Source organism: Sturnira hondurensis, unplaced genomic scaffold (genome assembly GCF_014824575.4).
Source record: "Sturnira hondurensis isolate 20B ecotype Veracruz unplaced genomic scaffold, ASM1482457v3 Scaffold0008196, whole genome shotgun sequence".
In the NCBI taxonomy this organism is placed as follows: Eukaryota; Metazoa; Chordata; class Mammalia; order Chiroptera; family Phyllostomidae; genus Sturnira; species Sturnira hondurensis.
Genome location: NW_028080827.1, coordinates 1 through 26,129, shown reverse-complemented (window position 1 = coordinate 26,129; position 26,129 = coordinate 1). Strand labels below are relative to the sequence as shown.

Sequence of the window (26,129 nt, the reverse complement as noted above, 5' to 3'; positions counted from 1 at the left end):
TCCCTGTGTGGGGTTACTGGGAGAACATTTGTCTGAATCTTTATGTTCTGGGCTGAGAAATAGATTAGAATATGGTAAAAGAGAAATCAGAATGAAAACCCTTTCTTGGTATCTGTGTCCATATCCATTAGGTTCCATCATTACTGAACATTGAGAGTAAGTCTTATTTTCAAAGACCCAGGACCAGGACCATCCCTCCAACCTTCAGATGAAGAAAGTGTGCAGAAGGAATAGGGCAAAGGCAAAGTCTCTTACTGGGGAAAAACCAGTTCACCTCAAACTTGCTCACAAATCATTATCTATTACCCAATCTACCATTCCTAAAGATGGACGAAAGAAGAAATAATAGTTTTCAAACATTCTAAGAAAGAGAAACCAAGCCCACTGTTGGGGGAACAAGGACAAGGGAATCTATATACCCCTATCCTTTTAACACCCACAAGACCTTTGTGGGAACAGACTGGGTGGCACATGCAGCAAAGTAAGAATGTATTAGCAGGAGCCGGGCAGTCATATTAATCTCCATCAGTTATTTCCCTATTGATGTCACTTCTTTTCATTTATTTTCCCCATGCCATCCTTCTTCCTTTTATTGTTTGTGCTCTATGGCCAAAGCCATAGACCTTAATAACATATATAGTCTCGATGTTGCTGCCATTTTCCTTCTACTATAATCTGAGTGTTGTCAACTCTGTAGAGAACTGTTTTTATGCTGACCATGTAGGGAAGATGAGGTATGAACATAAAGATGGGTCAGTTCTTTTTCTATTCAATTCAAAATCTAAAATGAAAACTTTATTCATATATATTCAAATAGCTATCCAGTGAGATACATGTCTCAAAGTTTTGATGTATACTGTTATTGAGCATTCTGTGACATTATGGTGCTTAAATAACAGGTGTTATATGGAAATATTTTAATTAGTTTAAATTCCTCCTACATCCATCATGGAGTCTTTCAGAAACAAAACTTTGGAACTACTGGAAATCAGATTAAAGGCTGGAAATAGGGAGTGGGGATAAAGTGAGGTCAAGGGAAGGGGAGACAAAAAATAATAAAGGCTGGAAATAGAGGCCTAAAGTACCCTAGAGCTCAAGAAGCATCTGGCCAGCATAACTCCACATGGTCAAAGTAAAAGAAGAGAAAAGGTAAGGTAGAAACATTAAAAAAAATAGAGCTCAAGAAGCATCTGGCCAGCATAACTCCACATGGTCAAAGTAAAAGAAGAGAAAAGGTAAGGTAGAAACATTAAAAAAAAACCCTGGAAACTTGATTCCAGAGGAATTAATCATAAGAAGGAGAAAGCCAGATCTCAGCAGCTAGCTTTATCTGTCACTAGAGTTTCCTAAAGTAGATGAACCCTGACTACTGGATATTCACAAAAGCCCATGGAATGCAGTGTAGCCTTGAGTCAACAATTTTGGGGAATACTTAAGAGAGTCTGATTATAGTAAGCACAACAAAATACAGAGCTGTTGTCAGAAGCTGGAAAACTTGAAGGTTTTGGAAGCGATCTGTTTTCCCCCTCCTCACTTTATTTAAACTAGTAATTCCAAAACTTTTCCTGATGAAAAACTACTTTGAATTTCCTGAAGTTTTAGGATCACTAATGCAGAAGGGCAAGTAAAAATCAGTGGTGGAATGGGGAATTTAGCAGCAACATTCAGGTCCCTTCTAGTAAGCAGCATATAGATAAGCTACGTAAGACCTTGGAGTCTGTTAGTCAATTTAAAACATATTTACTGAGCACCCACCACGAGTAAGGTACTGGTGATGGAGCCCATGCTAATTGGCTACTATTCTTCAAAGGGAGAGGTGAATAGTTTACTAAGAGGAATATGGCAAGAAGATCTTGATTGCAACGCATACTCAAAAGTAATTCACCTCGTTTCAGCTTAAAAATGTAACATTTTGGGCTTCAGGTGATTCCACTTGCTCTTCAGTTCAGACCTGGTACTCTCAGAAGCAAAGATGTAGTTGATGGATTCATAAGACAGATCCCATACCTGCGACGGGGTCAAATTAAATTTTTCAGCTGCCAGCTGGTACTCTTGGGAAAGGTGTGTTGCAAAAACACCCTTATCATCAGTCTGCCAATATAAGAAAGTTTCAAAATGAATCAGAAAATTATTTTTTAAAAAAACAACTTTTGTTTAGAGTCCACGTATTTTCCTATTCACCATGCTTTTAAGAGCCTAAACAGAGGCTTATAAATATATCCATGCCTCTATAACTAAATAGGTTTGTTTACCCTTAAAACACATACACACTCTGAAGCAGTGCTCTAATCATGGCTGTGTATTAAAATCACCTAGGGAGCTTTTAAAGCATATCTGGATGCTCTCCAGATCATATAAAGCACAATCTCAAGGGATGCGTGCCAGGCATCACTATTTTATTTTTAGTGTTCCCCCAGGTAGAGCCAAACCAGAGTCACCCTGGCCCTTTACAGCCTCTTATGCCCCAGCCCCCTCTCACTCTGTTTGGGCCTTATTACCCTCAGGCATGCAATGCAGTAAGCTAGGTATTGAATGTCTGAACTAATGCAACTCAGGGACTAAAAAAGAACAAAATACTTCATACAAAACACCTTACACAGATCACAGAAGGATGGGCAATGCTGTACCAGAATCCAAAATGATGCTGGTCATAAGATGGAACTGTCTGACTTTTGATGTTTGAGGTCAAACAGAGTTCTAGATGAAAAGGGAGAAAAGCCTTTTTTAAAAGCAGGTTAGTAGACTCATTCATTAAGCAGATACATGAGAAACCTTTCCAAACTATGCTAATAGTTCATTACTTTACAAAATTGACCTTTTCTTATGTGTGAAAATTTGTAATTCAAATAGTGTGGTTGTGCAGGAAATGTGCAACTTATGGTAGCGACTGTGCCAGGCAGATATAATAATTAATATCCCCTTCACAGTCATGTGCTTCCCTCTTCCTTCTACAAAATAGACAAAAAAGAGGAGTGTTAAAGACAGTCACATGAAGAAGCCAGGGAGGGGATTGATTATCTGAGAGTTGCTACACTTCTACCTGGTCTTAAAGTGAAGGCTAAAATAAAGGTAAGATAATGGCAGCACTGCTTGAGAGTTTACAGTATTATAAAAAGCCAGTAGCAGAAACTGACCTTTTCCATGGCTTCAAGGAAAACCCCTAACCTTCACTCAGACCACCATCAATCATTGCCTGCTGCAAGTCCATCTTAAGAATGACTTCCATTAGCAAATTCCTGCTTTGAAACACTGTACCAAAACCTCCCTAGGCAGAGTAAAATACTTCACCAACTTGATGGACAGCATTCGCCCCCTTGGGTAAGGCAGCCTCAACACAGGGCCACTCAGTCCAAGGAAAGGCACAACCAATCTGCCCCTCACTCCGCTGAAAGCAGAGCTGAGCCATCATACCAAGTAAGATCTCTATCACCATGGTTTCTATTTTCTCTAGTTCTGTTGATGTTTAAAAATTTCCTCAAAAAGAAAAAAAGGCTCATTCGTTATGAATTACTGAAAATTCTATAAATAGTTTAATGGTGATGGAAGGTGACTTAATTGGAGGTGGTGAACACAATACAATAGACAGAGACAATGTATTGTAGAATTGTACACCTGAAACCTAGATAATTTTTTTAACTAGTGTTACTCCAAAAAATTCAATAAAAAGGTAAAAAAAACACATACCTACATAAGTGTTCTTGCAAATTGGTAAATTTGTAAATTCAATTAATTTATCATTCAGTCAATTGCTTCTTTCCCTCTCCAGAAAGGCCTTCCGCAGCCATCCAACCAAAAGTGGTTATCTCATCACTGTATCAGCCTGTTTAATGTTCTTCAAAGAACTTAACAATGATATTTTCTAATACATTTGTTTACCGACTCTACCTATGCTAGAATAGGTTCCTTGAGAAAGCTTGTCTCTTTTATTTACTGCTCTACTCCCAGCAATTTGAAGACTGACTGGACCACAGTAGGTACTTCATAAATATATGCTGTTAGACAAAAACAGCTCCAGGTATATATATGTAGACAAGTGTGTAGTTGTCAATGGACATATAAAAATATACTTTGAATTTTCCATAATTAACTTTTAAGTAAATGTTATATTTTCATAACATGTGAATTTGGTTAAAGTTACTTCAAAATACTAGATGTCCCTTATTATTTCAATATAAAACTAAGTTCCAGGATCTGGGGGATGTAACAGTGAACAAGACAGATAAGGACCCTGCTTTCATGGAGCTTCCACTCTAATGGGAGTTAAAACTTCCAGTTACCTAAAGGAATGCTCAGAAAGCACATACACCATGCATCTTTTATTTTCTAAATGCTATTTATATATTTAGAACATAACTTCTTTACGTATGGGTTGCAATCTCTAGGGCCTGGCTGTGGAAGGGACAGAGGTTTATCTAAAGGACCTGAATGAAGCCCTAAGCCTTACCCAGCGGCATCTGGTGTTGCCTCACAAAGTCCACCAGATCCAGGGATCCGCCCTCAGAGTTGTTGAGAAATGTCCCATGCCCAATTCTGTCAGGAAGCAGATCCAGGAGTACTTGTGTTTCTTTTTTGGGGTTTGGAATCTCAAAAGAGAGAGAGAGCATCAATATCTCTTTCAGTGATTTTTTTAATTACTTTTATTTGTTCATGCAACACCTAGGACATGCTTATTGGTTTGAGAGAGAGGGAAAAGGAGAGAGGGAGAGAAATATCAATGTGAGAGAAACATCAATTGGTTGCCTCATATGTGCCCCAACTGGGAACTGAACCTACAACCTAGGTACGTGCCCTGATGGGGAATTGAATCTATGACCTTTCAGTTTACAGGACAATTCTCAGACCAACTGAGCTACACCAGCCAGGTCTTTCAGTGGTTCTTAAAAGTGGTTTTTTCTATAGCCAGGCTGTTTGTCCTTGAGAAGGTAATGCAGACATTCTGGAAAGCTGAACTACTTAAACCTTCCCAGCTCTCCTCTTTGAATTTTATCTTCCCATCCCTTTCCCAATATTCTAGATTCATTTCAATGATAATAACTATAGCCAATAATAATAATAAACACTTATTAAGTGCCTTTTGACAAATTTTCCTTTAAACCTCAAGAATCTTACAAAGTATTAACATGAGTAATTTATAGCTCAGAAAAAGTAACTTTCAAAAACAAAATCCCATAACTCCATATGTATGTGTGGTTCGCAGGCCCATGCTCAATCCACTGAGCTGTGCCAGCCAGGGCCATAGCTCCATATGTATATGTACTTTGTGTTGTGTATGTGTGTTCATATATATGAGAAAAAGGTCTGGAAAAATATAAACACAAAACTGTTAACAGGATTGACTTGGGAGCACAACTGAACTGAAAAGGGGACCTTTTATTTTTTAATTTTTTTCCTTCTATATTATAGTTCTCTACACTTGGATTTTCTTCAGTTACATAATTGTTATAGTTAAAAACATAATATTTCTTAAACAAAAGTTGTCCAAAGTCATAGAGCTAGTGAATGATAGAATGGAGAAATCTGGCTCCATCTGACTCCAAAGCCCAGACTCCACACACAGTAAGCTCATGTTTTATTTTGATGAGGCTAGCTATATACATATCACACCAACCATGAAAATGTCTAGCTGAGCTTTTTATCTTCTAACAGTCTAAGAGGCAAATCATAGTAACATATTGAAATGAAATGTTTTAATACCATGGATCAAACAAGAAAAGCAACAGTCACTAAGGTAAAGAGCTTTGATGCTGTGCACAAGACCAGAGGTAACTGGTTACAGTGACACGTGTTGGCTGTTTCATTATACTGACCAATTGTTTCAATCAGGTATCAGCTTGAGTCAAAGATCTGTTTGACCAGAGTCAAAGATCTGTTTGACCAGAGTATGGAACCTAGATTTTAAGTTCTGCCACTAGATCACCTACCTTTTGCTTGTAGACATGAAAACCACCAGCAATGACAAGAAGCTCCAATTTTCTCCTTAATCTTTAAATCATGATGCTATCCAGCCATCATATATTACCCCATCTAATACTCAAGATAACCCTATGAGGTAAGTAGAATAAGTACTATTTCCTGTATTTAAGAAACAAATCCAAATGCATCTAGTTGTATATATTATGTACAGTTTTTTTTGTATGTCAAAAGAAAAAAAAAAGAAAGTAAACCATCTGTAAAATGGGGGAAAGTGCAGTGGAGTCCCTTGGTTGCCTCATAGGGATGTGCTTAAGAAAGTGACTGTTCTCCAGCCATTACCTGTACATTATCTGACACTTGTTCATGCTGCCAAGGACCTTGGGACTGATAAGCCTTCTCTGTTGAGCCTTATAAAATAATGATGAGCTACTTTTTTTCTTACTAGTGCATGAAATAGATACATTGAGGTCTCTTCCCCTATGAGAACAAGTGAGATGAACTGGTGCTTCTTTCAATGTCAGCTTGCTAGTGGCAAGGTTGATGATGAAAATTCATGCATTTTCTCTAGCAAGATGTCATTAGGTTGTTTTTCAAGACATAGTTGTGCCAGAAGTCAACAGCCATTCTCCCAGAAGCCACAAAAACAACATCAGTAACACAAGGGACCAAGGCAAGCCATGCCTTTATCATTATAATATATATTAAAAAAATTTCTACTTTCCCCTTCTAAAAATGTTTTTCCAAGCCAGGTATATTTTTAGCCATTTAAAGATAACCTATTATTTTCTATATAATCTACCCTCTCCCACCTGATTTTACAATATTATTTACCTCTGAAAGATGCAATGCCAGCTTCAGACCTGCTTTTTTTGCTTCTAAAAGAGGTTCCAAGAAATCTTTTGCTTGTCCTGCCTTAAAGATAAAAGATCAAATGAGGATGCATAAGAACTTCGGGCAAATTGAGGACCTGGGTACTCTGTCCCAGTAAATAAATAAAATAATGGCAGGAAAAAATTGGCACACTGATTCATTTGTATATTTTGTTTATAAAGCACCTACAGTGTACTAGACAGTGTGGGGAATGCAAAGCTGGCGAAGATACAGTTCCTGTCTTCAAAAATCTTAAGTAACAGTGATCTTGAGGCCAATTAGCTAAGGTAAATATAGCAGTCACCAAATTTTATTTCTGGAAGGTTACCTAGTGTTAACAAACAGAATTCCCCACCCCTAAGGACATTTGGCAATGTCTAGAAACATTAGGTGTCACAACTGGGAGGTGCTACTGGCATCTAGTGGATAGAGGCCAGAAATGCTACTAAAGACCCTACAATGCACAGGATAGTCCCCCTAACAGAATTATTTGGCCCAAAATGCCAACAGTGCCAAAGGTGAGATACCCTCCTTGAATCTGACATTCAAGAAACTCTAGGCCAGCCTTTCTCAACTGGGGATTCTACGAGATAAGCTCTAGCTTTAGACATCATTTTATATAATGAATTAACTTCTATATAGAATAGAACTAGCTTGTATACCATCTTTAGAAGAAGGAAGAAAATAATACTGTCATGTAAATCTTTTTATCTTTTTTATAGAGCTCAATTCTTTCACAGAACCCTGGTTGAGAACAGTTGCTGTAGACATTCTGGTCATCCGAGTCTACTGGATCTCTGGAGAATGCAGGACGCTTCAAGAACAATCCTTATCACACAAACTAACCTGACCTTTTAGAAATAAAAGGTATTCAGGAAAAATAACTTACCGTGGGGTCTCCACTGAGGTCAAGGCCAAGAACTGTATCTTCAGTAGAAAGGAAGAATTCTTCAGCAAGTTTAACAGTCTCCTTGGCTACTGAAGGGCCACCTCTTCTGTCAACTGATATCAAATATCTTTAATAAAAGAAACAATTGAAAATGAATATGATAAATAAGATAACTCTTGAGTATGGCCAGAGAGCAATGACAGGTACATCTTACTATAGGAAATATATAGCCTAACTGACACATCTTACTTTGCTAGAAAGAATGAGATATAGCCCTGGCTGGTGCAGCTCAGTGGATTGAGCACAGGCCTGCGAACCAGAGGATCACGGTTCAATTCCCAGTCAGGGCACATGCCTGGGTTGCAGGCCAACTCCCAGCAGGGGATGCACAAAAGGCAACCATACATTGATGTTTCTCTCCCTCTCCCCTTCCCCTCTAAAGGTAAATAAATAAATAAAATCTTTAAAAAAAAGAATGAGATATAAATTCCCTAAATAGCATCAAATAGCTAGTTAAGTGTTCAAATTTCTAACTAATGATTTTTTGTTCAATTATTTAACAGTTTGTTCAGTTCTGTTAGTCAATGCATTTCCAATGTCTTTTAATCTATAGCCATTCCCTTTACCCACCTTCCCCAAATCTTTTCTTAAATTTATTTGTTGAAGAAACCAGGTAATTTTTCCTATAAAGTTTCCCACAGTCTAGATTTTGCTAATTGAATCTCTGTGTTACTAGCATGTTTTCCTGTCTTTTGTATTTCCTATAAACTGGACATTGGATCTAATCTAGAGGCTTAATCAGATCAAATTTTTTGGTAAGAGTATTTTGGTATTGTGTTCTTTCATCGGGGGCTTAGATCCATTATTCATTCCATAAGGATGACAAAATTGGTAATATTCTAATTCTAACATATGTCCAATAGCTGATACATATACTGGTTGGAATTCTACAAGGACTCTAATACTCAGAGAACCTCTGTTAATATTGTATAATTTTCCTCCAGCACTTGTTATTTACTCAAAATAAAGAAATTTCTCCAGCATTTATTTATTTACAGAATTTGGATCAACTATCTGTAAATTCCATGTCTTTTTTCTTTCACTTAATAATTTCTCCTGCCATTAAATAATGTTACAAAACAATGTAAATCATGAACATAACAATGTAATTGTGTTCTGATTGCTGGACATTTTAGGATACTTTCTACCTTTTATTATAAATAACACTACAATGAAGAATCTTACACAGAAATCAATCTATTTCCTTAGGATGTGTTTAGAAGATAACTACTGGGTCAGAGGGGGAAAATATTTTCATAGATCTTAATACATATTGCTCTTTGGAAAGGTTCTATTACTTATACATAATCAACAACAGTGTAAGTTCACAAACACTGGTTATTACCCTTTTTTGGTGGGGGGGGAGTTGAAATGGTACTATAGTATTTTTTTTAAATTATCTGATTATAATAGCCATTTGTATGTCTTCTTTTCTCAATTTTTGTCTTTTGGGTAGTTTTTTAAATTGGAGAATTAGTCTAGTTAAGATTAATTCTTAGAGATTTAATAGCCAGAAATGCTACAGCTAGCATTCTTCCTTGGAGGACCTATTGAGACCTGCCAGTTCTAGTCTAAGTACTGCATGTATAGCGGTGAATCTAAACACAAGATTTGTGGCCTCGCTGAATTTACACCCTAGTGGATGAGCATATACACAAATAAAACATGACAGTTTCTGATCTGGTTAAAAATAATTCCATAAAGGAAATAAGTGGGGTGACTAGAGGATCTGGGGAAGACATTTTAGATAAAGTTGTAATGGAAGGCCCTCTTGAGGAAGTGACAGCTGAATTGAGACCTGAATAACGAGAATATGCCAGCCATCAAAGGATGTGGTTGGTGAAAGTGTGTTCTAAGCATGTTACAGGAAATACAAAGGTGCTGAGGTGGGATAGTCTTGGGCTATCTGGGGAACAGAGACACCAGTGCATAACAAGTGACAAGTGGTCCAGATGAGGCTGTAAGAGAGGCAGTCAGATCATGTAGGGCCTTGGAGGCTGCAGTAAGAAGTCTAGATTTTAGCTAAAGAGCAATGGAAAGCCATCATACTTCACTATAGCAGCAGTACTCAGAATTTTATTGCCATCTGAATAAATTCAGAATTATTTTATTCTGGATTTATTCTGCATTCTCGACATTAAAGAACAGGGTTCTTGACTCTGTTTTTATGTATTATAAGATAAAAATCAGTTGTTGGTTGATTTATAAAAATCTATTATACCCACAGTCGAGGTAGTAAAATTTTCACACATTCTGGATTTTTAAATGGTGACCACTAAAGTACAATGCTTCTTACCTAACATCAATGTCTAAGTTTTCTTGTTTAGACTGTTTTATACCCTCAAGTACAGATTCCACATAAGTTTTTTTAGTCATTCCTGAAAAGGACATAAAGAAAACATATGTAAAGAGATCATCGACTATTTCATCCTTCAACACTAGTAGCATCCCTATGTGAATAATTACATTTTCACTTTATGTTGAGACAAAAGCATAATTAAATATGAATTAAAACATGGCCCATACTGATATATTTTAGTATATACTAATTGAACTTTAATAAATTTGGGGAAAAATGAAGTGCTACATAAATAACATTTTAAAAATACATACAAAATATAAGCCCATTTAAAAATTATTCTTAGATTCAAAAGATATAAAATTACTCTCACAGATTGTTATGAAAAATTTTAAGCGTTCTAACAAAACAACCAGTGCTATTCTAAAGCCTGTCCTTAAAAAAACACACAAAAAGTATATTTCTCTAGTAGCAGAGTCTTTTCCTGCTGGCCCAGAAAAAAATCTTGAATTCCTTTCTCCTCAATTCTGCTCAGGCTCAGTGTTTCTCATCTAGGCCACTAGAGATATTCTTAAAGTTTGGGTACTTAAGTTCTCTTGTGGGGGGCTCTGAAAGAGCACTCTCCAGAACAACCTCCCCTAAATACTCTCATATGCTTACTTTTGGTGGGAAGTCTGTAGTAAAGCTCAGGAAATTATAAAGAAGAAAAATAAAAATAACACATAATCCTACCACTCAAAGATAACCATTCTCTTTGCATATATATTTTTTACTAGATGGGATGCTACTAGGTATACATGTATTTTGTTTAGTCATTTAACACTATCTTCTGAGCATATCTCCATGTCATTAGTGTCTTTGCAGCTATTTTTCATGGTTGTCTAATATTCCACTAACCTTTAACAATTCCCCTATTGTTACATACTTAGGTTAACATCTCCCTTTTGAATCTCTATTTAAAGAGCAAATCAGCTCTAATAATTGGCAGGTTTCTTCCATCCTACCCTTTCACTACCCTCACCATCATAACTTGGAACTGATTCTGCATTTTAAAAATGTGAGATAAAAATCTGCTGCCCTGGCTGGTGTGGCTTAGTGGACTGAGTGCTGACCTATGAACCAAAGGGTTGCAGGACAGGTCCCCAGTAGGGGGCGCACAAGAGGCAGCCACCACGCATTGATGGTTCTCTTTTTCTCTCTCCCTCTCCCTCTGGAAATGAATAAATGAAAATCTTTAAAAACTAAAATAAAATAAAAAGAAACTGCTGCTTGTCCCAGTTGTCAACACTTACTTTATTATACGAAGTTGCAAAGATTGTACCCCTTGAATGGTTACCAGGCTACACATGTCAGGGTGCAAGAGGACCTGGTAGGATCTCTTTAGGTCACAAAGTGCTAATAGGGACCTGAAGATACTATATAATATCTCTTGATGCTACCCTTATGGAAAGAGGGTCCCAGGAAATTTCTCCAGACCACATCCAGATCTGCTTATCTCCATCCAGAGAGGTTCCACCACATCACGGCTTGCTTCTGGCCTAAGATACTATTTGTCCCTGAGAAGTGACTGAATAACCTCATTTTAGTGACTGTCATAAAACATGATTCTATATCTACTCAGTGGTGGCATTGTCTCCCAAGTGCTCTTGATGCAGAGAGCAAGTTGGCCTATGTTTAAGACAGTGCAACTATAAGGAGCAAATGTCCTTTTCTCATAGTGAAGAAAAACAAATGAAAATTTTGCAGGCCTTTTTTTTCCCTTAAACAAATAATACCTGACTTAATGTTTTAAAAAATAACTTATTTCTTTTTTAAAAATACTTTTTAAAGATGTTATTTATTTTTAGAGAGAGGGGAAGGGAGGGAGGGAGAGGGAGAGAAATATCTATGTGAGAGAAACATAAATTAGTTGCCTTTTACACACATCCCAACTGGGAACTGAACCTGCAACCCAGGCATGTGCCCTGACCAGGAATCAAACCAACAACCGTTCCCTTTGCGGGACAATGCTCAATGGAGCCACACCAGTCAGGGCAGAATAACTCACTCATTAATAATGTATATCATAAAATCTGGAAAGTTGATTCTATTTTTACAATAGAGTAAAAGTAAGTGCGTTGTATTCTGAACTTATAAACACATGAATGACAGAGCACACAGAGAAGAATACATTGGCTGAGAAGAAACTATATTCCACCTGTAGTATTTTCTATTCTAGGTGTGCTCCTTAGTTCTAGGTACTTGACACCATCATCTGCAAATTCTTTAATGACATCTTTTGTGACCTGAAAAATAAAAACAATGTACATATTATTGATAATATAGGTTAAGGGTCCCAATGAAAGTGCCAAATGCTACAGCTTTATTTCATTCACTAAATTTGACTTGCAAGTCATGTAATTAAGATTATCTGCTTTGTCACACTCCTGGTGGAGATCACAACATAAATGCAAAATTTCCAATAGCTTCCATCACCCTCTATCATTTCTACATTAAATTCAAATCTGGGTGGGTGGGCTGGGGTGGGAGTAAAAAGACAGAAAAGAATAAAAAAATAAATTAAAAAAATTTAAGGATCAAAAAAATAAATAAATAAATAAATAAATCCAAATCTGCACATCATTCACACTTTTTGGTTTTTTCCTCCTTTTAACCATTTTTCTATTTCCTAGTGTTGATAACAACAATTTGATAAAACAGAAATGAGGCATGACTATAACCATTTAAAACCATCTATGAGTGTACAGTACTAGATAAGCACATAGGGAAATGAACTGCTAATATCAGGCATTATTGATGTACCATTCAGAGTCATGGCTTAAGGGTCTTACTCAAGTTATTTAGGAATAAGTTGTATTTTTCAACAAATTCTTTAGGCTGGGTTAAATTTTCCTTAGAGGTACTTAGGAAAATTCCTCATAGGCAAAGAAAATAGGTAGGAAATTTAAGTCAAACTGTATGCAATTTAGCACAAATTTCAACAATCCAAAAATTACTAAATGACCAGGGTGAATTATATGTAAAGGCTGAAGGTATGTTTTCCTTCTCTGACATCAAGCCTAAAAAAATACCAAATCTAAAAGAAAAAATACCAGGTTGGGGATACTGTAATAACATGCCCTAGTTAGTCCTTACAGTTGGTATCATAACCTTCACCTGCTTTGATTACATGTCCATTGGCAGGCAAGTGAACAAGGGGTTAGCTGGTTGTGCAGACAGTGCCTAATGGGGTGGCACTACCTTAGTGGATTTACTGCAATCCAAAGTCTGAGTCTCATCTTTTTTTTAAAATTAAAACCGTAAAGGAATTTATAATAATATAAATAAGATGGGTGGCTCAGATTCACCAGGAGGCCTTGAGAATCACCCTCAGAGACTACACCCTTACAACAATACAACAACACTACACCAAGAAGATGCCACTGCTTCCTCCACCACTGAGCATGAGCCTGCACCTTCCACATACTAGACCCAACGGCAGTGCTTCTCTAGGAACTCTACACTGCTGCTTTTTGCCTCCATCAGACTGTGGGCCTCAATTCTGTAGGCTGAGGAACCTGCATCTTGCCATTGCTCCAGAGACCCCAACTCATTCTACCCCAGCTGACAGGAGACTAATGCAGAAGCCTATTTGTTAACGTGTGCACTGACAAGGAGGGTGTGAAGTGGCTGTTCAGCAACTTCAGTGATCGTATCTACTATTCTGGGCACCCCTAATCTTGGTGGTGAGATACCTGTGAAACCAAATGAGTAACAGAGGGTTTCCAGCAAGTATGGAATGAGAGCAATGGAAGATTTACCTAGGCCACAGTGAGGCCTGTGGAATGATCCCTACCCCACGTTCAAGAATACTTCCTTGGGGTCCACATCTGTGTATCTCAATTCAGCCCTGACTAAAAATTCCTCAGGTGAAGGGACCGTCAATCTATTTTTATATCTCCTAGCCTCTTGTACTGGAACACTATGGGCACTCAGTTAACTTTTGCTGAACTAAACTTTTAGACTCAACTCTCCTCCAAAAGGTGATTTATTGTTTATTGTGAGGATCAATCTCGACCAAGGAGGAAAATTCTTTCTTGACCAGCCAAACGTTAGTTCTTCAGAAAAACAAGTTATACTTCTTACTTTGCATTTTTTCTAATGATTAAGAACACTCTCAGGATTTTGTTTCTCTTTATTTATAAAGAGGACATTTTAAAATGCCATCCAAGCCCTGGCTGGCGTAGCTCAGTGGATTGAGCACAAGCCTGCGAACCAGAGGATCACGGTTCGATTCCCAGTCAGGGCACATGCCTGGGTTGCAGGCTGGTTCCCTGCAGGCCAACTCCCAGCAGGGGACCCACGAAAGGCAACCATACATTGATGTTTCTCTCCCTCTCTCCTTCTCTTCTAAAGATAAATAAATAAATAATCTAAGAATTTAAATAAATAAATAAATAAAAATAAAATGCCATCCAAGTCAGATCAATGATATAGAAGCCAGTCTTCCGTCTCATGGAGCTTCAGATAAGAGAACACAGTGGTGTCCTTCAGTCCTTCATTCTCAGAGAAAGGAACTATTTCCCTAAGGAGTAATAATTCAATTTCTAGGCACTTCTTGAATTTCCTCACTCTATAACGTCCACCTAGGCAGTGAAAAATCTTCTAAGCAACAGGGATAAAACCTTATCAAAGTAATTTCTATCTGTGGTTAACTATTATGGAAAATAGGACCAGATTTCCTCCTCCATACTATCCTCCATCTAACAGAAGATATTCATCTAGTTCTAGCCTCATATCTTTTACAATGAACATATAGCATTTTGATACTAGCTCTTAGGCAAATGTCTTACATTCGTTTTGGAAAGAGTTGGCATAAAAAAAAGCAGAAAACATTTTTTATCAAATGATGCAACAAGAAAAAAGCATAAATTACTTAATAATTTTAAACTTGTCTAAAAATTGCTTTGTTTCTTACCATTAAAATATCTTCAGGGCTAGTAGTAAGTTGATGAATAATCTGAAACATCTGGAAACATCTGTAACATTAATGAAAAGCTTTAAAATACTCTAGTTACCAAAAGCTCAAGATGAACTCAGTAAGTAATTGAATCAATAGATTTTTAGGCTAATAGTAATTATACATTTATTTTTAAAAGCCACAGAACAGCTTCTTTGAAAATTACATTGATCTGGAAAGATAAATGGCTAAAAATAAAACATCACTGATATTTTTAAGTGGGAAATACCAGTTTCCCTTCTCTACCACACCAGCCCCTCTCCGGCCCTTGCCAATAGGAACAAATAGAGGAAAAATCAATAATCCTATCCTTTCAAGTCTAATGAATAGTCCAATATGTGTAACTTTACAAACAATATAAATCATTCAAAATATTGTCAATAACCAGACACCTGAAAAAAATGCTGTATGTCAAGTTATACTCTCCATACCAAATGGATACCCTATTTTTTTAACTATTAAAATCTGAATTCTTACACACTATTTACAATGATAGAGAAAAAAGAAGTGTGTCCAGAATCTGCACAAACTCACTCTTCTAAAGTTCTTTTCTTTCCCTTATCAATCATAGTCATCTGATCATGGATTTTAAGACCTGGTTTCTTAGCTATTAATTTCTTCATGGTATTAGAACTGATGGATCCATTCAAGTGGGCATGAAGTTCCTAAAAACAAAAGAATACAATCAGTGTAACATACCAAGATTCTACTAGATTCATAGCATTATACCAGGTACTTGATGCTTACAGTCTGTAAACATCAGGCAAGTTGCCCATTACATTTAACTATATAACTTTTGAAGTTTACAAATTATACCTATAAAATTTACTTTTCTCTTGTGAAAAGAAACAACACAGAAGACATTATAATTGGCAACCACTCTAGAATTCTGTGGTTGAATTCTCACCACTTTAGGTAATTCTGAGTAAAAGGTTCTCTTCCATTGCTGCTGGTCCTCTGCCTCCATCATGATTTAACAGAATAAAAAGGTCTTCTCCAAAGACTCTTATTGGTATGAAGAATACAATATATTTCAGTCAGCAAATTTTTTGGTCTTGAATTTCCTTCAGATTGCTTTATTTTCACACATTTTTGTAAGATTAGCTATAAATGTTGCTCTGGGCTCACCTTCACCTGTTCAAACAAATGTGAACATTTTCAGATGTTGACATAAAAGCAAAGTAACAGGATTTTGCTAATTTATTCCTTAAAAGACAAAAGCCCCTCCAAAGCTAATTAAATTAGCTAATAATCTGAACCAGAAATAAGAAAACATAAGAGGTGGATTACATTCTGAAATGTTGGGTGTAGTCCTTACCAATTAGCATTTTCTAGAAAACTACTTCTAAAACTAGACATTTATAAGGCCTATAAAAATTTTACATTTTTTAATTGTTTAAAATATATAAAGGAAGAGCAGCAGCGCGTTGGCTTCGGTGGACCTGTTAGTCCTTTTACTATTCTTGCAGTCAGTAGCCATGTGGCCTTTGTCACTTAACCTCACAGCTTCAGTTTCCTTATTTGTAAAAATTTGATAAAAATGTAGAGTAGCTGTGATGATTGATACAGTAATTTAAATTCCCCTCGTGTATGCTCCCATATAATCCAGTGACTACCTTTCACTCAATGCTTTATCTTATTGTCTCTCAATCACTGACTTACTTGTCTTCCTCCTTCACCAGACTATAAGCTTTCTAAGGACAGGGACCATGTGTAGTACCTAACACAGTGCCTAGCACATTACAGATGATAAATCCTAATTTTTCCTTTGCCTCCTTTGCCTCCAAAGGAGGCATATACATCCAAAGAGGGCTTATACATTAAGATAAAAATTTCAAATGAAATTTAGTGATTTTTCATAGTCACCTTGACTCTCTGGGTTGTCATATATTAATGATGATGATGTTGATAATAATAGCAGTTTCAATTCAGAGCCTATGGGATATGTGACAAGCACTTTTAATAATAATAATATAATCTTTAATCTCACTGATAACCTTACAAAATAAATATTACATTTATTACCACATTACAAAATAATAAATTGACACTGAAAGGGATTAAATAATTTACCAAGGTATTAAAATAGGCAATAAAGAAAATAGTTTGTGCAGGACTAGACAGAGCCATGAGATATACACAGAAAGGCCAACTTAGTATAAGTTAAAAGTAGCATTTCAATGGAATACCACATTGTAAGTGCTTAGTAAATAGTAATGAATGAAAAGTATGGAATGTTTAATCAATATATTTAATATCTCTACCAAAGTACATAAAACATGTCATTAAAAAGGAAAAACATACTTTATCTTACATAGGTAAGTCAATATGCCATAAACTGAATTACAAAGTAAATGTTAATCAAAATACTCTCAAAATTATTACTTAGAAATTGATTTTTAAAGTTCATGAAAGACGTAACTTGGAAAAATTCTGAGGTTCTTGAATTTTTCCTAGGAAAAAAATACCCAAATTCTGTAAAATTTAGGTATTAGAAGAATAATACCTAAAAATGGTCTAATTTTTTCTAGGAAAAAATACCTAAATTCTGTAAAATGTAGGTATTAGAAGAATAATACCTAAAAATGGTGAAGATCTGAGTAAAAGGTTTGGTATGAACAGAACTTGGTTTTTTGGAAAGCAATTTGGCTACATTTATCAACATACACAAACCCACATATTTACTGATCCAGGAATTCTATTGTTAAGAATTTATCTTTTATAGGATACATACAAATACATTTCTTGTGACATTATTTATAATAGCAAAAAATTGGAAACAACCTAAATGCCCACTAGTGGGGTACTAGCTAAATTAATTGTATGTATCCACCCAACTAACGATATGAAACACTTCTATGATATAATATTACTTCCAAAAAAGTAAGGTGCAAAATACATGGTTTATAAAGATGCCATATGTAAAGCATGTATGTATGTATATATACAAATACACTGTTTTATGTATTTATATCTTTAGTCCTAAAGCACATATGAAAGAGCAAATAGAAAACTGTTACCACTAGAATGTGGGTTGGAAATGGCAAAGGCGGGGCGAGAATTTTTACTTTATGTCATATAGTTTTATGCAATTTTAAGGTTTAACAATAAGCATATAATACTTGATTAGTTTTGAAATACTTTTAATAAATTAAAATTCTCAATAACTAATAATTTTAGATAATTTACTTAATTTAATAAATTAAATTTTAAATACTCAACAAATTAATCATTTACAATAATTGTTTATAAAATAATTCTTTAAAATCTTGCAAAACAGCTTTATTATTATGAATTGTAAGAGGAAAGAACTTTTATGGTTAGATAACAGAATGATAGCCTACAAAAGCCAGCTGAGGCCCTGGCCAGGTAGCTCAGTTGGTTAGAGCATTGTTTTGATTATCAACAAGGTTGTGAGTTCTTGATTCCCAGTCAGGACACATACAAGAATCCACCAATGAACACACAAGTAAGTGGAACAACAAATTGATGTTTCTCTTTCTCCCTCCCTCCCCCTTCCTTTCTCTCTCAAAAATCAATAATTTTTTTTAAAGAGCACTTAAGATATTTTATATAGTAGGCTGGTAACATCCTACTCTAGTATCCTGACCTTACTTTGTGCCACATTCAAATCCTCCTCCAGCACTGGCTACGATGTTAACCTATGGAGATTTGAAAGCCACCAAAACAAGCACAATCTTTGCACATTTGAAAATAATTGTTGTTTCACTGATCCTTGCCTAAGATACTACTAGTAATAGTACCACTCCTTGGCAAATTCAACTTTTCTAGGCTGGATTTTGCATGGGCCAGAAGAAGCTGTGGTGAGAGTGAGGAACTGATAGGCAACACACTGAGATAAGATCTTTCTGCGTTTGTACTAATAGTTTATAAAGTTAGAGAAGGACCAGAGCCAAGTTGCCTGTGTCAAGAGTACTTTTTTCATGACAATAAATAGAGGGGGTTCAGAATAATAAACATATTTGTTAGTATTTATTAAGCACTTCTATGCACCAAGCACTATGCTAAGTGTCTGTCTGAATCTTCACAACAACCCCTATGGTAGTATTACTCCAATTTTACATAAGAACAAACAGATTTAAAAAATAATAATCAGAAAGCCATCATAAGATAAACAAATCATAAATTTCATTCTATTCTCTTTCTTCTTGAATCACTTTTCTTGATTTTTGCTCTTTACCAGAAAATATTTCTGCCCTGGCTGGTGTAGCTCAGTGGATTGAGCACCGGCCTGCGAACCACACGATCGCGGTTCGATTCCCAGTCAGGGCACATGCCTGGGTTGCAAGCCAGTCCCCAGCAGGGGACTCACGAGAGGCAACCATATGTTGATATTTCTCTCCTTCCCTTCCCCTCTAAAGATAAATAAATAAAATATTTTAAAAAAGAAAATATTTCTCACATATACATATTGTATCATATATATTTTACAAACATCATTAAAATATCATTTCCATAGCACTATATTTTTTTCAAAGTCCTACAGCTCTTTTTTCCTCCTCTTTGGTCCTCAATCAACTTGAGACAACTCACAAAGCAGACTTAGTCCCCTCATTTTAGAGATGAGGATCCCTCAGCTCAACATGCTCAGGGAAGTCCTTCTCCCATTCCCTTCAAAGGCAATTACAAACTTTTCAAGGTTTCCCCTATACCCAACTGCTTCACACTGAAGTGACAACCCAGATACCAGCTTTACAGAGACAACAGGAGTCATCAGGCATGAATTCCCTCTATTTCTCTCTCCCCTCCCCCACACTTCCACTTATCTTTATCTACACCCCTCCTCCCCTCAGGAGTCAGAGAAAAAGGATTCATTCTCCTAGACTAATTTGTGCCCAGAACCCCATTCTTCCCACATACCCTAATTCATTACTCCACTAGTAAATCTCACTTTTCTGTTCCTCCAACCTCTCCCCTGGCTTGTTTCACTCAGGGGACTAACATGCAAGTATAGTATTTGCTTTCACCTAAAAAAAAAAACCAAACAAAAAAAAGCTTTCTTTTACTCCACCTTGCTCTTTAACTATTTGCTCTTTCTCTCCTTTTTTTCTGAAAGTGTAATTTAGAATGGCTGCCTCCATTTACTTATCTCCCATTCACTATTAACACAGCTTCTGCCCTTATTGCTCTACGGAAATTGCTCTCCCTAAGGTTATTAATAGGTCTTAAACACTAAACCTAAATGAAACTTTTCAACTAACAAAACTTTACCCTGACTCAAACTTTTGAGTTTCAGTATTCAAATTCAAACTGGCTGGACTTTAAAACTCATTCTTTTAACCAGTATGCTCTACTGCTTCTAGGTAGCTACACCTATAGTTATCCATCTCAGCCCCAAGTTTCCAAATCCCAATAAATAAATTATAAATTTCCTTATAATTTATAATCTCTGGAGGCAGTTCTCTACTGGTGAAGACACCCAAACTCCCAATTCAGAAGTTTGATAGTTATTTTAAACTCCCAACAAGACTCAAACCATATCATGAGAGGATAATTATCTCTCTTCCATGATTCCCTTACTACCCTAGAATCACAGAACGTTGGAAGTCATTTTATAGCAGAGAAACTGGGGCTGAGTAGTTTACTGTCAACCTAGCACAGAGCCGGGAATACAGGAAATAGTACATATTTGTGGGGGGAAACTTATTGGGTGAATCACAACCACTGTAAAGGTTTGTTCATTTTGCGCCTGGCCTCAATGACTTACTTTCAGACTCAAATGGGATCTCTTTGGTAATAACTGCAGGGGTGTCCAACCCTTGGCCCAGAGTGGCTATGAATGCAGCACAACACAAAATTGTGAATTTACTTAAATCCCTTTTTTGCTCACCAGTTTTCATAAGTGCTTTTGTATTTAATGTGTGGCCCTGAGACGCCAAAAGGTTGGACACTCCTGGATTAAAGCATTAAGTAAATTAGCACTAGAAGTTAGTATCCTAGGAACCACCCCTTCTTCTACTTGCTCACCAACATCAGTGGTGTAGTTCTTTCCCTCCAAGTTCTGGCTGTCAGTCCCCAAAGACTCACCTCTCAAAAACTTATCAACAGTTGAGTCAGCTATGAGAACTTTGATAAAAATTCTCTTTCATACGGAAAAGCTTGTAGAAAAGTGACAACACGTGCTTCCCTGACACGGTGAACGTGTCCACAATAGGCCGTAGCAAGAAGTCTTCCAGCGAAAATGCAGTCCCAGAGAATCAGTCAACCACAGTCAAATTTTAGCATAAACTACACCCTCCTCAATTCAGATTAGAGAGGCGCGCTCTTCCCGGAAGTGACGCATACTAGTCCCCGGAAGGGGAGTCACAGCGTGGTGGGGGGAGTGATTTTCTCCTACAGAAGTCCGCGAGGTGTGTAACTAGAACAGAAGAGCAGCTCACCACTGTGAGGGATAGGGGCTCTTCTGTATCTTCTGATTATGGGCCCGAGGAGCCGCGGGCGTCGAGCCGGAGCAGTGCAGCACACAAACGACAGCAGCGCCCTCAGCAAGAGTTCCCTAGCAGCGTATGGGTACGTGCACGACACCTTTGCTGCATTGCTAGTTCCGGGGACTGCGCGCCGCTCGCCGCTCATCCACCGCGGCTACTACGTCCGCGCGCGCGCTGTAAGGCACTGCGTGCGTGCCTTCCTGGAGCGGACAGGCGCGGCCTCCGGTGGACTTCGCGCCCAGATCTTGTCACTGGGTGCTGGCTCAGACTCGCTTTATTTTCGCCTCAAAACTGAAGGTCGCCTGTCCTGGGCTGCTGTCTGGGAGGTAGATTTTCCCGAGGTGGCGCGGCGCAAAGCGGAGAAGATTCGAAAAACGCCGGAATTGTGCGCAGTAACCGGTCCTTTCCAGAGCGGGGACCCAGCGTCTGCGCTGTGCTTTGAGAGCTTGGACTACCGCATCCTGGGCTTGGACCTGAGGCAGGTCGAGCGATTGGACAAGGCCCTGGCTGCCGCAGGCCTTGATGCGGCCGCACCCACTTTGCTCCTAGCCGAGGCTGTGCTGACCTACCTGGAGCCGGATAATGCGGCGGCCCTCATAGCCTGGGCAGCCCAGCATTTTCCTAATGCTCTTTTCGTGGTCTACGAGCAGATGAGGCCACATGACACCTTTGGCCAATTCATGCAGCAACATTTTCAGCAGCTAAATTCTCCTTTGCATGGCCTGGACCGCTTTCCCGACGTGGAGTCCCAGCAGCGCCGCTTCCTTCAGGCTGGCTGGACTGCCTGCCGTGCCATGGACATGAATGCATTCTATCGCTGCTTTGTACCCTCAGAAGAACGCTGGCGCGTGGAAAATCTTGAACCTTTTGACGAGTTTGAGGAGTGGCATCTGAAGTGTGCCCACTATTTCATTCTGGCTGCTTCTAAGGGAGACACTCTCTCCCAGACTTTGGTGTTTCCATCCTCAGAGGTGTTTCCTCGGGTAGATCCTGCTTCCCCTTCAGGGACCCTCTCTGCCAATGTAGTCACTAGTGACAGCCAGGGTCCAAACTTTAAAAGATATGGCCATGCCTCTGTCCTTTTGAGCCCAGGCATTATTCTCAGTACAGGTGGATTTGGAGAGCAGGAGGGGCGGCATTGCCGAATCAGCAAGTTTCACTTGCTCTCAAAATACTGTGACTTTGAATGGAAAGGCAAACAAATATGCAGTTGGGGGACTGAAACTCAGTGGGATGGACGCCTTTATCACACCATGACAAGACTTTCGGATACTCAAGTTCTGGTTCTGGGAGGGAGACTGTCCCCAGTAACTCCAGCCTTGGGAATTCTCCAACTTCATTTTTTTAAAAGTGAGGATAATAGCACTGAGGATCTAAATGTAACAGTAACAAAGGCTGGCCCAGAAGAAGATTCCACTTTGTCATGTTGGCGGCATTCAACAACAGAAGTGTCCTATAAGAATCAGAAATATTTGTTTGTGTATGGGGGTCGAAGTGTGGTGGAACATGTACTAAGTGACTGGCATTTTCTACATGTAATGACAATGACTTGGGTCAGGATCTCAGTTGAGGGGGAGATACCTGAAGGTCGGCATTCCCATAGTGCCTGCAGCTGGAAAGGGGGAGCCCTTATTGCTGGAGGTCTAGGTGCTTCTGAGGAGCCATTGAGCTCTGTACTTTTCCTGAAACCAATCACTTGTGGATTCCTCTGGGAATCAGTAGACATCCAGCCTCCCATTACTCCAAGGTACTCCCACACAGCTCATGTGCTTAATGGGAATCTTCTGCTGGTTGGAGGGGTCTGGATTCATTCCCCCTCAGTTCCTGGGGTGACTGTGATCAATTTGACTACAGGATTGAGCTCTGAGTATCAGATTGACACAACATGTGTGCCATGGCCATTGATGTTACACAACCATACCAGTATACTCCTTCCTGAAGATCAACAGCTTCTGCTCCTTGGAGGTGGTGGGAACTGCTTTTCCTTTGGCACCTACTTCAACCCTCATGCAGTAACATTAGACTTTTCTTCATTGAGGGCTGGGCAGTAAGAACTGGACTTTTGATATATTCAGGACCGATTAAAGTTGACAATAAAGGTTCCCACAAATAGGATTTGACTTTGGCTGTAGGTCTGCTCACACCCTCTATACCCCATCTTTTTTCTTTTTTTTTTTTTAAATTAGCTCTACTATCCAGTGAAGTCTGAAAGGTTGTTAAAACATGTGCCATCTCCAGAGAGGTAGTACAAAAATAAAACCTGAGGCCTGTCTTAAGAGGGTGGTCATACAGTCCTAGAGTAGAAATTGGGGGGCCTTTGGATCCCTGCCTTCCTCCCATTTTCTAATCTGTGTTTATCCATTTATTGAGTTATAATAACCTTTAGCTTGAGTTAAGTGAAAAATTTCCACTCCAAGTCTTTGTAATTTGAGATGGTACCTTGGAAGAAGTTTCACACAGATTCTTGGTAAGAATCTATGGTTGAATATAGTTCAAGGGTCGTAGTATTGACCTCATTCTTCATGAATGAAACCTAAAATGAACCCAGTTGCAGTTTGATTAAAGCATTATCCCATTTTGTGCAGCAGAGAACTCTGGGATAGCTTTAATAATAATTGTAGGACTTTATTGAAAAACATGCTTTTGTTCCATTTTTGCCACTGGTTCCATATTTAGGTTCATGAATGCCTATAAACCAAACGGTTGATGCTTCAATTTGTTATGTACATGGTATGATGTTTTGCTTCAGATCTATTCTCCACCCTTCAGTATGGTCTATGCTGGAGGAGGCTGACTCGGAATACATCTCTGAGTTTTCTTTACCCTCTAGTTTCTGGGGAATTCAGCCAGTCAGAGGCACAAGAGGGAGCTGTAGGGCGGGGAAGAGTGAGTTGGTATTCCCATTGTTTCCCCTACCAGTCTGCAAGTTGGCAAAGTCTGTATTCTATCAAAAGCCACAGCTCCTGTCATGTAATCCTCTTCTATAAGATACTGCTCTAAATCTGCATCACCCCAGGTTCCAGTAATCGTTCCTTCCTACATTTTCAGGCCTAGGAGTTGTAATAACTCTTTGCTATGCCTCAGCTGCACTGTTCAGTATAATAGCCATTAGTTATGTGACTATTTAAACTTAATTGAGATTAAATAAAATTAAGAAATCAGCGGCCTAGTTGCATTAACCACATTTTAAGTGCTCAATAGCCACATGTGGCTAATGGCTATGGTACTAGACAATATAAATATAAAATATTTCCTTCACTGCAGAAGAATCTGAACACTGCTGAAGGTACTTAACCATCTTGACTTGGCTTCCCTAAACTCTGCACACCCCTTTTAATTAGTATCTTTATTACTCTGTCCTCAGTTTTCTTCTTTAAATGGACTATCTTTCCTAGTGAGCCTTGTGAGATCAATGAATTATCTTAGGTCTGGTATTAATCCTTAAAATTTAAGCCTTAATTTCTCATCTAAATTGTGTTTCAAAGGTAGTGGGTTTGATGGTACTAAGTGTACCACTATAGTATTTCTTGTTAGTCTGGTCCATGAAAGCTTAATATCCTCAGATTCTGTAAGTACCTACGTTCTAAAAGAACTATCAATGTTAACATCATGATGGATTTAGTACAACCACAGAATCCTCTTTTCCCTAAATATTTTTATGATAACTGTCCATATAAATGAATGTGTAAAGCGTTTAATATAAAAATAGAGTAGCAAATACAAACCTAAGTGCATGGAGAAGACAGTGTTGGCTTTGTTGGATGAAAGCTCCCAGAAGATCATCACTGTCTAGCTTCAGCTTCACTGAGACTGTGAGAGCACTTTCAAGGGAAGTTGTAAGTTGTCATGAGTGAGTGCTAGGAAACAAGGCTTACTACAGCTAGACATCTAGCCAGACTACAGTTGGGTACTAGATAATGCAGGAATATGATCAGAAGGGGGAAAGGCTGCTTTGTATTTCCTGTTTCTAAGTTCATTACAGCCAATCTCTAACTTTGAAAAATGAAAGGAGCATATGAAAGCAAACATTGATGAAATGAGTGTTTTCGGCTACGTAATGGTACCAGAATTCTAATCTAAAAATGACTCCAAAGCCCAAGGAACACCTTCTATAATGCTACCTTTTAGATGGTGCCATCAACCATTATTATTTCATTACTTGGGGGAGGGGGAAGGAGATGGTGGTGGGGTGGAGTTGGGGGTAGAGAGTGGTGGTGGGATCATAAAGAGAATGTGAATGTGTGCCAGAGCCAAATTAGGGTGGTGGTGCCTGTCCTCTTGAGAACTGCCCAGTACAGTACATTATGACTAATCAGACTTGTTTCCAGAGAAAAGACCACCTTTTCTGTAAGTGATTACAGAATAAGCATGCCCTTTACTTCTTTTCCCCCCAATTTTTTTATTTAATTATTTTTCAAGTACAGTTTTCTGTCTATTACTCCCATCCCATCCCACCCCCGTACACCCCCTCCCTCCCATTTCCACCCTTCTCAGTTGTTGTCCGTGTATCTTTTATATATGTTCCTCTAAATCCCTCCCCTATTTCCCCTGAGATTCCCTCCCCTCTCCCCTCTGGTCACTGTCAGGAAGTTCTCTAGTTCAGTGTCTTTGGTTATATTTTGCTTGCTTGTTTGTTTTGTTGTTTAGCTT

At 38.1% G+C, this 26,129-nt stretch overlaps 2 protein-coding genes across 4 annotated transcripts; one reads left to right on the top strand and one right to left on the bottom strand.

The window, feature by feature from the left end:
• Window positions 1–1,811: 1,811 nt before the first annotated feature.
• On the bottom strand, window positions 1,812–21,504 carry MAPDA (N6-Methyl-AMP deaminase). 3 transcript variants are annotated; one of them, XM_037054467.1, is made up of 11 exons: window positions 21,432–21,504; window positions 15,938–16,164; window positions 15,565–15,695; window positions 14,989–15,049; window positions 12,229–12,316; window positions 10,029–10,110; window positions 7,673–7,799; window positions 6,745–6,825; window positions 4,445–4,583; window positions 2,597–2,697; window positions 1,812–2,091 (listed from the first exon to the last, which is right to left on the bottom strand). In XM_037054467.1, exons 2-11 carry the CDS (start codon window positions 15,998–16,000, stop codon window positions 1,897–1,899), a joined length of 1,068 nt encoding a protein of 355 aa, XP_036910362.1. In that variant the 5' UTR covers window positions 16,001–16,164; window positions 21,432–21,504; the 3' UTR covers window positions 1,812–1,896. The 3 variants fall into 3 exon arrangements, with proteins under 3 accessions (XP_036910362.1, XP_036910361.1, XP_036910363.1); XM_037054466.1 differs by lacking the exon at window positions 21,432–21,504 and adding an exon at window positions 21,079–21,345; XM_037054468.1 differs by lacking the exon at window positions 21,432–21,504 and adding an exon at window positions 21,079–21,345 and having other exon boundaries at window positions 1,812–2,007.
• LCMT2 (leucine carboxyl methyltransferase 2) lies at window positions 21,446–23,662 on the top strand. The gene has a single exon (XM_037054462.1). It carries the CDS (start codon window positions 21,470–21,472, stop codon window positions 23,528–23,530), a length of 2,061 nt encoding a protein of 686 aa, XP_036910357.1. The 5' UTR covers window positions 21,446–21,469; the 3' UTR covers window positions 23,531–23,662.
• Window positions 23,663–26,129: the final 2,467 nt, after the last annotated feature.